General features: G+C 43.8%; 1 protein-coding gene across 3 annotated transcripts in view; it reads left to right on the top strand.

Moving 5' to 3' along the window:
- The window catches only part of LOC119379027 (lipase maturation factor 1), a 54,999-nt gene extending 37,228 nt beyond the window's left edge, over positions 1–17,771 (top strand). For all 3 annotated transcript variants that reach the window (XM_049411847.1, XM_049411846.1, XM_049411848.1), the window contains 2 exons: positions 6,330–6,442; positions 11,179–17,771. In XM_049411847.1, the coding sequence (XP_049267804.1) occupies positions 6,330–6,442; positions 11,179–11,350 (285 nt within the window). In that variant the 3' untranslated portion in view covers positions 11,351–17,771. The remainder of the gene's footprint in view (positions 1–6,329; positions 6,443–11,178) is intronic.

A 17,771-nucleotide genomic window follows, 5' to 3' on the forward strand; every position in this document is an offset into this window, starting at 1 on the left:
GGGGGAAGAATGCAAAAATGCTCATGTATTGTGCTTTTGGTACACTCTAAAGAACCCCTGTAGGTCAAAATTAATTTGGAGCCCTCCACAATGGTATCCACCATGACCCACTGTGCTTCTTTGGTAAAGTCCTACAATTTAATTGTAACATTTATGAGACATTTCCTCCCTGTTTGTTATTAAATGCAAAGCATTTCTTAGCAAACCTCTGGCACTTTGAGCGTTTCTATCTATCTATCTCTCTATCTAACTATTCTCCCGTCCGTCCGTCCGTCCGTCCACCCGCCCGCCCGCTTGCCTACATCTGGGTGCTCTCGTGATCGCCTCCTTAACTTGGTGTAGACGAAAATTGGCATGGGAGGGTAAGAGGATTTGATGAATATGACTGTCGGGTCACGACATGAATAACGTGAAAATCCTGTCACGTACGTCATCAAACCCTTTCTTCCAGACACACGTGGTACATACCCGTTTACCACGGGCCTCGGTGTACGAGTATGCGCCACAGGTGATTGACAGTTTATATATAACCAGGAACGACAACAGACATTGGTAATTTAAATGCGAGAGCGTTAAGAAAAAGCGACATCGGCAGCGTCGACCCGACGAATGCAAAGAATAAAAATTACACCATTTCCCGCTGAAGGAGACCATGAGGCGATGCGAAGCCGGAGCACTTGCATGATCGCGTTCCGTTGGCGTTCGTTGGGCATGCTACCGACCTCGTGTCGTGGAACGCGAAGAGGGACGCTACGCGCGTCGTGTCTTCCATCTAGCCTGGCCGTTAATTCTCACAGGGCGAGCGGGGAACGCGGTCGACACGCGGGCGAGAGAGGGGGGGGGGGGCAGCGTAGGAAAGGAGAGAGAGGGGGAGGGGACGCGCATGCGCTCGAGCTCATCGCGGCGTTGTGCAGGAGAGAATTTCGGCATGTCTAGCCTGCGTTTCAGAGGAAGAGTGGAAAGGGGGAGGGGAAGTGGAGATGGGGAGGGGAGAGTGAAAGTAGAGAGGGGAAAGGGGTGAGGGAGAGGGGAAGTGGAGAGGGTATGCGCATGCGCAGTAAGGGTGGTCACGCCGCACACCACCACCACCACCGGATTGAACTTCGCCATAAGATACTTCGCATCTAAAATTAGGATCCCAGAGGGAATTGAACATTCTGCGTAGTAGTCAGGTATTCTACCACAGAGCCACGCCAGGTCTAGACACTGCCTTGGAAAAACACCCTATGCAGGCGTAATGTCGGTGCAACATCAATTGTGGCTGTGGTGCTGACTCTCAAATATTATAACAAAGCAATATACATTACATATGTGCTCCTATGATAGAGGCGTCACGTCAGATTAACGTCTGCGGTTCCAATGTTGGCTCCACTTTTATAGCAGTCTCATAAACATTACATTTGTATTCCTATGATTCAGCAATCTATATTCGAGCGTTGCTCGACCCCGGAGCAATATGCTAACGAAAGTTATGTATGATATTCACATCATGGCATCGTAAAGTGCACTTCGTTTAGATAATACTCACATGTGTGCTCTAACGTGAGTGCTGACGTTGCGTCAGATCCTAAGTTACCCTTTAAACGCCAGTGTTGTCGACGTGCCTGGTGAGCTGATTAAAGTAGACTCTCGTTAAACGGAACCTGAAAGGACCTGGAAAATGTGTTCCATTTAAGAAGAGTTCCGTTTACTGAGAGAGGAGCAGGGTTGCAGAATCCAAGTATGAAACCAATCATATTAGGAGCAGCTGTTCCGTTCAAGATTTACGTTTACTGAGAGTCTACTGTATGTGCACACAACTACTACACTTACAAAAAGACGTAGATCCAGCTCGTAACGCTAAAAAAATGCAGCATAGAACTATTCGCTGACTGCTTCGCATGAAACCAATTCCCACAAGGCGTGGGATCTGCCGAATTTTGTGATTACGATCAAAATGAAATTTTGAGGTTTTACATGCCAAAGCCAATAAGATTCGACAGATCCCACGCGTTGTGGGAATCGGTTTCAGGCGAAGCAGTCAGCGAGTACTTCTGTGCTGTATTTTATGGCTTTGAGCCAAGCGTTACGAGGTGGATAGACGTGTTTTTTAGGGATGGGCGAATAGTGAATTTGAGGTTTGAAGCTAATCCGAAGCGAATAGTGATTTGGTCGAATAATTTCAAATCGAATAGTTCGAATAGTATTTACCGCATATTATTAAGAAAAATGAGCATTTTTGTCATGACCCTTGCACAATATTTTTGAGGATTGGAACTAGGCATGAGTGAATGTCACTTTTTTGGTTTGAAATGAAGTGGAAGCAGCCTTGAATAGTATCAAGATTTTAATAGCAATAGGGTGCAAGTTATAAGCGGTGCAAGATGTTACAATTTAAAAATGACTGTACTTAGCGCATATGAGCCCATATAACACGCTTTTAAACTTTAAAAAATATGTACATTTAACCTTGAAGTGTGGCTTCGCGGCAGTGCAGATTTCCCCTGGATGGGTTGTTTCACGGCACAGCAACCAGACACTGCAGTGAAACCACCTTTACAGGGAGTTATGTGTGGTCAAATGTATACATATATTTGTTCGTTTCGAATAATCTAAATTCGTATCGAAGCGTATTCGAATACTGTAATATTCGTTCGAATATTCGAAATGCCCGAATATTTGCCCATCCCTAGTGTTTTTGTATGTGTAGTAACTGTGTGCACATCGTGGGCTTACCAGGCACGTCGACAACACTGGCGTTTAAAGGGTAACTTATGGTGCGACACAACGTCAGCCCTCATGTTAGAGTACATATGTCGGTATTATAGAAATTAAGAACACTTTATGATGCAGTCAGGTGAATATCATACGTAACTTTCATTAATGTATTCCCCCGGGGTCGAGCAATGCTTCAATATAGCTTGCTAAATCATAGGAATAGAAATGTAATGTTTATTAGACTGCTATAAAAGCGGAGCCAACACTGGAACCACAGACGTTAATCTGATATGACGTCTGTATCGTAGGAGTACATATGTAGTGTTTATTGCTTTCTTGTAAAATTAAATAGCCAGCACCACACCCGCAATTGACGTTGCACCGACATTACGCCTGCATAGGCTGTTTTTCCAAACCAGTTTATACACCTGGCGTGGCTCTGTGGTAGAATACCTGATTGCCACGCAGAATGCTCGGGTTCGATTCGTGCTGGGATCCTAATTTTTATTCTTTCCATTCATCGGGTCGACGCTGTCGATCTCGGTTTTTTTTAACGCTCTTGCACTTAAATTACCAATGTCTGTTGTTGCCGTTCCTGGTTAGATATAAACTGTCAATCACCTGTGGTGCATACCCGTACACCGCGGCCCATGCTAAAAGGGTATGTGCCACACGTGTCTGTAGGAAAGGGCTTGACGACGTACGCGACAGGATTTTGACGTTATTCATGTCATGACCCGACAGTCATATTCGTCAAATCCTCTTACCCTCCTCTGCCAATTTCTGTCTACACCAAGTTAAGGAGGCGATCATGAGAGCGCCCAGATACGTGGATAGAAACGCTCAAAGTGTCAAAGGTTCACTAAGAAATGCTTCGCATTTAAAGGGACACTAAAGGCAAATAACAAATTATGTCAGAGTGAAAGCTCAATGTATGACGTCTAAAACGGCAATATTATCAACAGCAGTGCCCTACTTACCGAGAAATTAAGCTAAATGTATCACACGATGAGCGCCATGAGCGGCACATTTTCAAAATGATCCAGATGACGTATGAGAGTCTGCCTACAATTAATCATTAGTAATCAAACTAGCAGCTATAAAAAAAGAACCTTCCGTGCGTCAAGAGATGTAATAAAATGCTGTTTGTTCGTTTCTGTTTGATTCGTGGAAAAAAGAACTTCTTTGGCGTTGCCATGGGGAACGGCGCGCGATTCAAGGGTTCTTGATTACGGGTGAGAAACAGCGCTAAAAAGACGGGACAAGAAAGGACACGAGACGACGGCGCTGTGTCCTTTCTTGTCCCGTCTTTTTAGCGCTGTTTCTCACCCGTAATCATGAACCAACCAGCCCAAATGCGTACCCTTCAAGGGTTCTGTTTTCGCTGAACTGCACTTCGCCCGGCACCCTGCTTCGCTCACGCGGTCGCGTCTCAGAGGTAGTTTCAGTATCACGTACTGCCGCGTGTGCTTTGCGCGCTCTTGAAAGTCACTCTGACAGAAATTTCGACAAAATACCCCATGCATGTGGTGTTGCCGGATGCCCGAATGGCGCACGCCGCCAGTGAACGCCGCCGCACAGTAAAGGCGGGCAACGTTGGGCACGGCAGCAGTGGCGTGTGAAAGACGGATTTCAGGCGGGTGATTTGAAGTGCGCTAACGCAATGCGGACCACTAAAACGTGATTTTATTTCAAAATAAGCACTTCCTTGGCATAAAAGTAGCACTACAAGGTTTCTGGACCGCTATTTCAACAATCAACGGCGACTTAATATTTGCCTTTAGTGTCCTTTTAATATGATTATAAGGCATTCTGCAGTGGGGACTTCGGATCAATTTTGATCCGAAGGTAGTTCTTCAGTGTGCAGCTAAACATAAGCAAGGAGGTGTTTTTACATTTTGCACCCATCGAAATGCAGCCACCATGGCTAGGAATTGAACTCGGCCATGGTGGGTATTGCTATTGTCTACATTAGAGCACTGCACGGGCCTGATTTTCTGGCCCGGGCCCGGGCCCGCTTTATGAAGCCCGAGCCCAGCCCGGGCCCGTGGTTCCAAGCCCGAGCCCGGGCGTTCATTACTAAATTTATCCAGGGCGCGTGTGTTCGTGACCAGGCCCGGCCTGGGCCCGCTAGAGGATATTAGTTGTTGATAATTAGTATTAATTATGCCTTGCGCTTTGTAGCGGGTGATCGGACGGAAAATCTGGTGTGTACATGCATCGAAATGTTGCTTCGCCCGCAGTGGTAGCTCAGCGGTTAAGCTGTTTCGCTGTTAAGTCCTAGGACGCGGGTGCGATTCCCGCGACCACGGCGGCCACATTTTGATGGGGGCGAAATGCAAGAACACCCGTGTACCCGTGTACGTTAAAGAACTCCACTTGGTCAGAATTAACCTAGTCCCCACTACGGCGTGCCTTGTAATCATATCGTCGTTTTGGCACGTAATAGCAAGGAATATAAATGAAATGTTGCCTATATGGCTCATGGCAAGTCATTACAGTAAGAGTATAGTGAAAATAAAACATAGCAACAAGATTTAGAAGCAAATCTGGGACATTTTCTTTAATGCTCTTTTCTACACTCGCGTTGGAAACATTAATTACACAATTTTTTAAAAGAGGCTCCTGATCAATAATTTGTTGCAGCAAGGTAAAAAACGTTAATGATATATATGGTGAACAGCCACCAAAAGCAGATGAAATATAAATCGTTCATGTTCTAACGTTGTCACGGAAACGTAATCACCATGTACAATATAATTATATAATCAAGCTGCTACACACCATACTTGATGCATAGACGCACCAGTATAGATATATACCGTTAGCATTGGAGTTATAATAATGTAATAGTATAGAGTGTAATCGCAAAAATGGTAACGGGGAAATTGCTTGTGGAGCGGTTTGCTTGTGGAGCGGAAGCCGTGTTCCTTTTTGTGGAAAAGAAAGAAAAATAGAACTTCAACTATTTTTCTATTTTCTTTGCTAAGCTTTACTAAGAGTCAGCTCTTTGCATGTGTCGCTTCAGCTTGGCACAGAATGCCTTAGACCATGCAATGCATAACGTTCGCTCGAAGGCCCGACTTAGGCCTTTTAATGAGCAGGCCCGAGTACGGCCCGGCCCGCAGCCTCAAGCCCGGGCCCGGCCCAGGCCCGCACTTTCAAGCCCGAGCCCAGTCCGGGACCGCTGGAAAATGCTTTGGACGTACGAGCCGGGCCCGGGCTTTCGGGTCGGCCTGGGCCCGTGCAGTGCTCTAGTCTACATATATCACTATTATTGTTTATGTCTGGATCAACACTAGCATGATCCAGCTGTTTCTGATGTATTTGCATGATTTGTGCTTATTTTTCACAAATAAATGCAAATTCAAACTTATGCCCTCGTGCTTAGCAGCAAAAGTCTGCAGCTGCTAAGCCACCTGGCGGGTTATTGCGAGTTTGCTGAGTGGTGGTATAAGAAAAAACCCTCTGTAACATGTTCGGACAGTTATGCATGACTGTGCTCCTGTTCCTCTTTAGAAAAGTACTCACTGTATTTGAAAAACTGCTGTTTCTAAGAATTGTACTAAGGAAGTCCTAAGGAAGAAGAACAAAAATAAATATTAAGAAACTAAATCTCATTTTTCTTTCAGGACTATCAGAGCCACCCATGGCTCTTCCACTTTGTTGCAAAACTGCTAGTCAATGACAAAAATGTTTCCAAAATCATCTTGAAGAACCCTTTTATGAACAGAGAACCACCAATGTAAGTGACTAAATTTAACTTGCATTGAACCTTTGTTTTACGAGTATTTTCTTGCAATAGCAAGGATCTGCTGAAGGAATAAAATTCTTGCTGTTAGGTTTTCATATTTTCCCAAGGTCACCCTAATTTCTTGCCTTTTGTATGTCCGAACAACAATTCATTTATATAATCTGCTCTTTGATTTGACCTTTGTAGAAATGCTGAGAGTGTTCAAATAAAGCTTCTACTAATCAAAGTCAAAATGAAATGCGAATATTTTTGTGTTTGGTGCTGTACCTATAACTGCATGTCAATGGTCATGATGTCATGCCTCAGGTAGGCATGACATCATGACTGTTGGCATGCAGCTCTGTGCTGTCTGGCATGCCACTGGCTTGTACTCACATAATTCCAAAGATGCAGCCATCTGCTCAAAACTGTGTGAAATAAACACTGTGTATTGAAACTATTGCACTTCTGCGTGCCATTCCAATGCTTTCCCATTTATTAATATTTTCGTTCAGCATCCCTTTAACTGGACATTTCTGGACTTGAATCTATTAGGCTTGAAGTTAGCGTCTCTCATTAACAATTTAGCAACAGTCCCGGCGCATATTGCATTTTTCACGCTTAGTTTACTTGATGTACCATTGTTTGCAGAAGTGTTAGGCTGTCAGATATGAACTGCCTGTTTATTGTGTCGGAATGGACACTATACAGGGTGTTTAAAAAAGTACGTCTGAAAATCATCAAACAAAGGGCAAATGGAATATTTCCTCTCTGCCTGCATAATTACCTTATTTGTAGTGGCACAAATCTCAAGATGGCTAGAGACATCAATCACGGCAGTAATTTTAAAAAACTAATAATTAACCTTTTAATTAGTGGAGAAAGGCAGTTGGGTCGAATGGGAGAATCGGAGCCCTTCCTGCAAATACCCCTTCGTCACTTAGATATCTCCAAAAAAGCCACTGGTTATATTCGCAGAGTCATGAAATCTGACCAATTTCACCACCAAAAGCGAAGCCAAGACACAGAAGAGCGCAACTGCCATATTCTTCTGAGACGCCTAGAATGAGCGAGCATCATTATATCAACTCTTGATCGAATTCGCTTCATGTGTGTATGGGCTGCGCTTGGTATGATAGCATGCGTGTTGCGCATACGCTAACGAATGTAGAACTAACACCACTGCAATCAGTGTCGTGAACAGTGATTTTATTTTGGTCGTCTGGTAGAGGCGCTCATTGGCACTTCAGTTTCGGTTTCGCCAGTGAATTTGGTAAAGTTTCATAACTCCACGATAATTCCCAGCGGCCCCTTTTTTTAAATCTCAAAGTGGCGATGGGCTCTTCACAGGAGGGACTTCAAGTCTCCCACTAGACCCGACTGCCAGTCTCTGCTAATTGAAAAGTTATTTTTTTTAATCACTGGCGTAATTGATGTCTCTAGCCATCTTAAGATGTCTGCTGTTATAGAAAAAGTAATTATGAAGGCAGCAAGCAAATATTTTATTTCCCTTATTTTTGAGGATTTTCGGACACATTTCTTGACACACCCTGTATAACGCTAGCTCCATAATGTGTATTAACAAAAAAGCGTCCTCTAGTATTTTCTACGAAGCCCTGTGAAGTGCAATATACAGTTGCCAGTTTTCAGATCCCATAAGTGACCACACCATCTTTCCTGCTGTGAAAATTGGGTACACACTTTCAGTACATGAAACAGGTTGTTTGCAAATAATTTATAGTGCCTATTTTGGCTGCTATCATGCCTAAAAGGAGGTCTTAAGTGCCTTTTTTTTTAGTTGCCTAAAACCCACATTTCTTGTGCCTATAATTCTGTCCTCTTGCAGTAACCTTCCTAAAATACAAGAAACAGTCACTTTTTCAATGAGAAAAGATTTGTAAGCTAGAAAACATGCAAAAAGAAAAAATGGGAACATTTACAACTGTGCCTCATTTTAAAACACTTTCTCAGATTAGTGCCAGAGAAAATAAGATAAATCGCAGCTGTTGTACTCAATACCCAACTAAACTTGTCCCTCCAAATGTACTGCACTTTTTTCTTTTCACTTTTTTTCTTTGAACACATTTTTTTTTTTCATTCAGTTTATTCAGACAAAAGGAAAGTTTGCCTGGTTTTAAGGGACTAAAGGCAGATTACCTCTGCCTGACTAGGGTCCCTCCACCCATACATTTGCTCAGAAGCAGTGCAACAAAAAACACATATTTCCCATTTTTGTCGGAGGAACGGAAAAGCCAAATTCAAAAACTAGAAAGCATACCTGAAGACATACAATTTAAAATATCACACGAAAGCCAACACCAATTTGCCACTAGCACAACAAAAAAAATATTAAAAAAAAAACTGACACCATGAGAATATTTTGAACCGCATTTTGAACCGAATGAAGTGGTTCAAAATGCTGTGACCCTGCTTGAACGGCTATAGTTCTTGCTCCAGAGCTGAACCTGAACTGGACTGAAAAGTGTGAACCCAAACCAAACTCGAATGAATTTCAGTTTGATCCTCTGCCAAGTGCTCCATCCATAACTGTGGGATGTCGCTTCAGTCCATAACAAAGGGTGAAATGGCCGGTATATGAAGTGTATTGTTATTCATGGTGAGGCTTAGCGCGTGGAAAAATTGGACACAAAGAAGAAGACATGGGACAGGTGCTGACTGAAAACTAAAGTTTATTGAAAAGGACACCCGCTTCTTATAGTTGGCAAGAGCATCACAACAAATCAACTAAGATACGACATCACGTGAACATCTATGAACAAAACAAAATCAAACAAACAATTACTTACGTGAAAACCAAAATCAGAAGTTGTCATCGCCAAAGCTAATATCAACGAAACTGCATACCGAAATTATCTGACAGGTTTTGCTGAAGGTATGCATACTCACCCTCCGATAGATGTAGCAAAGGGTAGCTAATCCACGTGCCAGTCTCCTGTTTAATCGTGGCAGCTTCAACCATTTCCCTTGCCATCTGGTGCTTGTGGGCAAACAAAATCTGCATTGCTTCAAAAAGTGGCGAACAACCATTGCAACCTTTACAGTGCATAGCCAAGTCTGTGTAAGGTGTGCCTTTCAAAGAGCTGTGATGTTCCCTTAGACGAACATTCAGGCAGCGCCCCGTTTGCCCAATATATGAAGCACCACACGAGAAAGGCACATGGTACACCACCCCCGACTTACATTCAATGAAGTTCTTCCGATGTTTCATGCCACATTCACTTTTTGCTCCAATTTCGGAAGAAGTTGAAATGAAAGTGCACAAAACGCCTGCTTGAGTTGGTTTTCTGTTACGCTTATATAAGTGCTAATTGTTTGCTACTTTGCTTTTTAGTGCCTCAGTGGCAACCGTGCACAACTGGGAACTTTTGCCTACTTGGTGACTGTTAAGGTTAAAGGGGTCATGAAGCACCCCTTGGGCTTGTTGAAAAAACACATCCTGCGGAAAGCTGACACGGCTATGAACTGCTCTGCAAAATATTACAGTCGTGCGCGCCGCGTAATGGCCACAAGCGGAGCGCGAAGTTGCCGTTTCCCCAGGCACCCTCTTTTCAAACAGAGGCCCGGTTCTCACTCTCGTCGGTGGGCGGGGCGTCTGTCCGTTTACGTCGCGGATCTGTCCGTTTACGTCGCAAGAGACATAGCATGCTTATTGGCCGATAGCGGACGTAAATCGAGAGCGGCGTTCGGATCAGATGCGCTTCTTGCCACGGGGTGCCGCCACTTGCCGGCGCCGCACTCCTCAGTACACGGCAGCCGCACTCGCGCAAGCGAATCACAGCGGGAGAGCGATCGCGTTTCATGACGCGCGCTGACGTAACTTCTTTCCCCCATGCCATCCCTCCCTGTCTAGCTTCCAGTGCGCTCGTCGGCACGAGAAAAGAGAGAAAGCGCTGGGAGCGTGCGCCAAACCCCCGTAACTCCGCTGATTCTTGACGGATTCCAAAAATTTTTGCAGCAATAGATTCGGGAGGCAGTACACTCCGATACTGAGGTCATTAGATCATTACTTGGAAAAGTGGTTCATGACCCCTTTAACTAGCTTAATTTTGTGAGGAGGAGTACAACTTGACAACTTCTCTTATTTGCGGAAGGCTGAGTCTGTGGAACCCTGTATTTAATAAAAATTTTCTCACAGCTGAGGCATGAATAGGTCAATTTCGAGTGCTTATGGCAGATGTATGCACAGAGTGCCTCTTTCAGCTGCTGGATGCATGAGTGGGAAATGCAAATTCGTCTTGGCAATTATGTGCTTCTTCGTGCAGCTATACAAAGATGTGATGAAGCATTCACTTCTGCAGTGTCCCTGCCGTTACAGATCTTCGAAGAAACCTTCACAATGTGTGGGAATGAGCATGTTGGTTCTTTGTTTAAATAATGCCTAACGGCCAACCATAACTGTATCTCTTGCACACCAATCCATATATTTGACTAGCTGGGCACCAAGAACTACAAGTAGCAGTCAACTAGTTCAGTGTGCTGGTATTGTTCTTACATTTCGTGAGGACAGTTGCTAAATCAAATAGAGATTAAAGTTTATTCTCCTTCCAATGTAATTGATATTAGACTGGTTGCTTTCCACCATGAACCAACTTCTGTCCAACACTGGTCTTTCGTGCCAAAACCCTACACATCTTTAGGGTATGGGTATCTTTTTCTAGTTGAGCATATTGTGTTTGGGGAGTTATGCTTACACATTGCCTGTTTTGGGGTTTGTTTCTTCTCTTTAGGTACATCAGGGCTGAGCACTATCGCTATCGATACGCTCCCATTGGCAGCTCCCAAGCAAAGGCTGGTCAGTGGTGGATACGCTCCCGTGTTGGCTCCTACATGTACCCAGTTTCACTTTCCAGTTTGAAGCCACTTTTGAAGAACTTTGGATGGGAAATACCATCTATGTGAAGTGAACCCTGTACTGTTGATGAACGATGCCTTGTCTGTCTGGGTGTGTGTGAATGAACAGTGAAATTTCTCCCCCACATCCCTTTCTTTTTGTAGCTCGCATGTTGAATTGGTAACAGTAAAAAGTTGTTTCCTGCCCTTCATGCTGCCATTTCTGCTCCATGCATTGCATTTACTTGTATCCGTCTTGTGATAAGCATCTTCAGGTAAAAGGTTGGTGGAGCAGTAATTGTGAAGGACCACTGACATAGAGCTTCAGTACCACCATTAATGGTGGAAGCTTCTTCCCTCACTTTGCCTTTTGCAATAATCTGTCTGTATAGCTTGCATTTCTGTAAATTATCACTGTGGTTACTTTGTTGCTATAGCTACATTGACGTTCTGAAAGCAACCAGGAGAGACAGCTTCTGTTAACAGTAGTACCAAGATTCTGCCCCAGTGCACCCTCTGTAATATATTTTAGTCCAAATTTTTGCACTGTGGGATAAATTCTTGGGCTGCTACTGCGTGCATAAGCACCTGACAGCACTGAGGCACTCCTACAGTCGTACAGCCCTTCATGTGTGGAGAGCAGCTCAAAAAACTATGTGGCATTAGTATGACACATTTGGGAATAGCCTTCTGGCCGTTCTACAAACTATGGGTGTTTTTTTTAATTGGTAACGGAATTCTCTTAAAAAATCACTTGTGGCATGTAGCGTTCCGCTTCTTCAGCTGGATTACTTTCAGATTCAAAGATCATTTGCAAAAAAAAAAAAAAGATATCTGTATGAATTCATAAATTAACAACTAAATAACAATCTTGAAAATTAACTTTTAACTACTTATTTTCAGGGACGTGTTTTAACTTACATAGCTGGTGACTAAAAGTCCTGACCAGATGCTTAGATGACACAGATTTCGGGATATTCATTCCCATAGCTTGCAAAGAGATGCATTGTGTTCCGGTAATTTTTTAGCTTCGATGCAAAAAGGGCCGTTGGATTAAAAAAAAAAAAAGCAAGTGATAGAACAGTGCATTTTAATGCAAGTTTTACAGCAGTTATCTCAAGACTGCTGCTAGATTCAAAATTTGTTCCAAGAACATGTGGCGTGTAAAGTTACTGGCTTGAATTTGTATAATTCAAATCTATACTTATGTAATTAACTAAAAATTTGATCAGTAAAATGTTAATTAGGTACAGTTGAACCCCGCATTAAAAAAATCGGCGGAGAAACCGGAAAATTTTGCTATCGCAAAATAATACAGCACACGATCAGCAAAACGAAAACTATCAGTAAAACGAAAATTTAATGCCAGAATTCAGCTAGCTTGCCTTGATGACCATTTCCATGTACAGCATAGACCGCTTATAACGTAAGTCGCCGGAGTCGCGAATGTCCGCACTATAAGCGGTACCGCACTATAACCAAAACAACATTTTTGAAAGGTTGCACGTGCGCAAAACATGACCAACGGGTAGGCGCGCGATTCTGACTATCGAGGCATGCGACTGGGATGTAAGTTTGCGTCTGCTTACATTTAGAAATGTTGAGTTAGCGTCCGCGGACCTGCGGTGCCGACATAACGAAAGCGGAAAAAATGCGCCGTCACGGGAAGTCACCGCGGTAGCACACTGCGCGTGCGCCATGTCGAAAACGGTGGAGACCACGAACCACCACTCGAGTGTTTCACACGCCCGCGTTTTCGTTAAAGATGTAAGTCACCCCTTCTAAATGCAACAACTGCAAAATGTTTCACTGACTCGGCACCAAACCGCAACTTCTGTAGTCCGCGGCCGCCGACATGGAAGCTAGAGCACGTCGTTAGGCCTAGCGTGCGCGTTGCAGCTTGGCACGCCGCCGCGAGAAGCTTGCCCTAGGCAACACGGAGATCGGGCGTAGAAGAGATCGCACTCGCGAGCTAAACCGAGGGCACCACGCGTGAAACGCAGTTTCGGTTCGCGGTCGGGAGAACAGCCGCGGCAACTATCCTGAAAAAGTCTCTCAAGCTTGTAAGTCCGCCTGTTGGTGGCAAAGGCGAAAGCTCAATCGCGTCTCAAAGCATTGTTACTTGCGGGGGAATCGAGGTTGCACGCGCGATATCTGCGCTCTACGACGAAGCAACTATTTTCCCGACGGAGACAAATAGCGGTAACGCGCTCTTGATGCGGACGCGGGCGCCCGTACGCAGCGGAGCGCGCATGTCATGCGGACTGGGCAAAGCGCGCATGTCAAGGGGGCAAAGGCTTCTCCGTCGGCTAGGGTGCCTTGATGCGCGTTTTGTTGCGCGTTTTGTCCCACCGTCGGCCACGCAACCGCTCCCCCTCCTCACACCATGCACCCGCGCCTGGCTGCTGTCCCCCACCGCCATCCCCCCCCTTTTTTTTACCCCCGCTCCTTGTTCGTTCCGCGTCCGCTCCTCCTTCGTAACGCCGTCACTGCTCTCTCCCCCGCCGGCGCATCTCCGCTGAGAAGCACGCTCGCTCCCTCGCATCTCTGAGAACGTTCCGGCAGCCGCATTATAACCGGTCTTTCATCTCGGGGGACTGCACAATAAGCGGTATTCGTATACATGGAGTTATATGGGAGGGTAAACGGGAGTCAGAAAAAAACGCATTATAGCCGGTACTGCACTGTAAGGGGTTACGTTATAAGTGGTCTGAGCAGCAAGTTGTATTATGCGACATCATTGTGCATTCCAAAGAACGCCCACATCGTTTTGAAAGCGTCCAGCACACGCGCTGACATAGCCATGGCAATCACTCCTCTGTCACTGTCACTGTGTGGATGCGACAGAACATAGCTAAAAAGGGTCCCTGACCCATTCTTCGAACAGCAAGAGAAGCATGATGTGCACCAGCCTGAGTACGGCAAACAGCAAGCCACCAGGCCGCTCATAAAAGGTGATGTGGCTACAATCTAATATAGCTATGCATAAAAGAAATCAGTCAAAGCAAGCGACATGGTGGCAATGACATCATCTGGTGCGTGCAACATCTTCCAGCACCGTGCCTGTTGTGTGAACAAATATGGTGGCACCCACGCAAGCGCAGTGTGGTGGTACTTAACACAGTTTAAGTGTGAAACAAATGCATTTGAGAACATTTTGGAGTATTACAACCTTGCGCGAGCAGTAAATGTGTGGGGAAACGTCTTGTTAATCTTCGTTGTTGCATGATTGCAGTTTAGCAACATTTCATTGTTAAAAAATACGAAATGCATTGAGTACTATGGGCACTCACTGGAGACATGAAATTATTTGAGAATTTGAAATTAATTGAAAATTCTTAGAATTTCGCTATTTTGTTATTGCGGGTTTCAGCTGTATTTTCATTTCCAGTGCAAGTAATGTCTGTCACTTCGAGTAATCAATCATGCTCATTGAGTGGACTTTTGCTATATTCCATAAATGGTTTCGTTTTTAATTTTGTTTGTAAAAAAAGACAGCCCTTATAGGGGCTCTGTTCTGGGCTCTGTTACGTGCGATGGTGATGATAAGTGGTGTTTTATGGTGCAAGGGTCAATAATGGCCAGAGAGTGCCAAGAGATATGACATGTAAGAAATGGCGTGGATAATGACAATGGATAGGTGTAACGTGCCTGCACAGCAGCATAAAAACAGTCACTGTAAATAATCTAAAATACTCAAGTACCAAAATTATGACAATTGTTAGTGAAATGTATGTACAGCGAGCGTGTAGACATGGTATGACTGGATGATGTTCTAAAATGTATTGATGCAAGTAGCACTGCTATATCGCCAGGACCCTCGGATGCAAAAGATTAGAGGAATGTGCTGTACAATATACTGCCAACACAGCTGCTTCCCAAGAGGGGTTGTGCTATGACGTACTAGGGCTGATGATGTGTAGTACGTCGATTTCAGTGAGAAAAGCTAAAGCTACCCTTGTGTGTCAAATAATAGTTCTTGTCCAACAAACGTTACGGAGTTAAAGGGCTGTTATAGCGGTAAGCTTGTTGGAAGTGTTTCTTCCTTTTATACTTCCTAATACAACCGCTGTCGTGTGTGTGACACATGAACTAAGGTACAATTTACATAACAGAGAAATCTGTAAAAGTGCATACAGCCTCCTTACTACTTACTGTCTTCTTTCCTATCCTCACTCATTGTCCTTTACTCACTTTTCCGCATCTATTAGTTGCGGCTCAGATGTCAGCCATAATGCTGGACAATGCAGTCAACAGGAATTTCCTTTCTTTGTCTTTTTCTGTATAAATGTAATAAGCAACCCATCACACATCAAGCTGCCTTGAACTAATGTATATATGTGGTCAATGCTCATTGTGGTTCGCTGTAATATAGCTGCATTAGTCACAAGATGGGTAAATGCATTTGTTTGAGTCGTTTTCAGGTTCCATTATCCAAAAGCTATCTGTTGTTGGTACATATGTTGGATCACATTTACTATGGCACTATTGCATACAATATAGAACACAGAACCCAGCTTTCTGGTAATCGTTACATAATGTTAGAATAAATAAATACGCTTACAATAGAATTATTTATCATTCATAATAATGCTTCCCAATTCTTACAAATGTTGAAAAAACTAAGCCTCTGCGTAAATACTTAGGCAAATACATAGGTTTTGCAAGAGAGGTAGTGTAGCTCTGTAGTGAAAGCTGAAAAAACCTGCAACGGCTATGGCTGTAAAGATTAGCAAAATGTGCAATGTTGAACAAGTTGGTTTGAGTACGTACAACGTTCTTAGGGTATTAAAAGAAAGTATGTTTGTGTACAATATTGCTGATTGGAAGTTGTTATTCAGGCTGTGTCACCACTTCTAGTAAAATACTTTGGCACCAATGTAGATTTTTTAAATGCGAAGCATTTTTTAGCGAACCAAAGGCACTTTGAGGGTTTCTATCTACGTATCTATCTATCTATCTAGTCGCCTACGTCTGGGTGCTCTCGTGATCGCCTCCTTAATTTGGTGTAGACCAATATTCGTATGGGAGGGTAAGAGGGCTTGATGAATATGACTGTCTGGTCATGACATGAATAATGTGGAAATCCTGTTGCGTGTTTCGTCAAACCCTTTCCTCCAGACACGTGCGGCACATACCCGCATGCCATGGGCCGCGGTATACAGGTATGCGCCACAGGTGATTGACAGTTTATCTCGTATCTATGCAGGAACGGCGAAAACATACATTGGTAATTTAAATGCGAGAGCGTTAAGAAAACACGACATCGGCAGTGTTGACCCCACAAATGCAAAGAATAAAAATCAGGATCCCAGCAGGAATTGAACCCAAACATTCCGCATGGCAGTCAGGTATTCTACCACCGAGCCACACCAGGTCTTGTAACTGCTTTGGAGAAAGACCCTATGCAAGCGTAATGTCGGTGCAACATCAGTTGTGTTTGCAGTGCTATCTAATTTTATAACAAAGCAATAAACATTACATATGTACTCCTATAATACAGGCATCATTTCGGGTTAACATCAGTTGTGGTTCCAGTGTTGGCTCCGCTTTTATAGCAGTCTAATAAACATTACATTTGCATTCCTATGATTTGGCAAGCTATATTCAAACGTTGCTCGACCCAGGAGGAACACGCTAATAAAAGTTCTGTATGATATTTACATCATCGCACCGTAAAGTGCACTTCATTTCGATAATGTTGACGTACAGCTGTGGTCTAACGTTAGTGCTGCCATTGCGTCAGACCATAAGTTACCCTTTAAACGCCAGTGTAGTCGACACGCCTGCTAAGCCTACGATGTGCACACAACTACTGCACTTAAAAACACGTCGATCCACCTCGTAAAGCTTGGCTCAAAGCCAAAAAATGCAGCACAGACGATGACTCGGCAACTGCTTCACATGAAACCGATTCCCACACGGTGTGGGATTTGCCGAATTTTTCTTCTCTTGTCTGCTCTTTAGCATTTATGGAATTTGTTGTGCATTTAAACTGAGAACCATTTATACCTTTACAAACCTGCTTTTTCTTATTGTAAGCAACATGCAACTGAGGTGTGCTCTCTTTGCTGTTGTGGCCCAATGTTTTCATAGTAGCTTTAGCTTTAACTCTTTTCAAGTATTTATGTATAAAAGAGCACTGTCTTGCCAGAAATCTCTACTAAATTAAAACATTAAAGTAATGAAAAGATACATTTCTGAATACAAGTGGTGTAATTGCTGTGCCATCAAAGTGGTTACTGGATCCTTCCTGCCAATTTGACATGTTAAGGATATATGTAGCGCTGGCAGAACGCTGCATTATTGTGAGAACACAATCTAATTTAGGATGTAAAACCACATCAACGCTAGGTGTAACAGATAATGCTATTGTGTGGGAAGCTGTGTTTCACAAGTGTGCATCTGTCCAGACTACACTTATTGCCGCAATGAGAAACAGTTTACGAAAATTGATATAGTAGTGCACTAGCTGCTCACTCTTAATGTC

The sequence above is a fragment of the Rhipicephalus sanguineus genome, chromosome 1 (genome assembly GCF_013339695.2).
Source record: "Rhipicephalus sanguineus isolate Rsan-2018 chromosome 1, BIME_Rsan_1.4, whole genome shotgun sequence".
Lineage (NCBI taxonomy): Eukaryota > Metazoa > Arthropoda > Arachnida > Ixodida > Ixodidae > Rhipicephalus > Rhipicephalus sanguineus.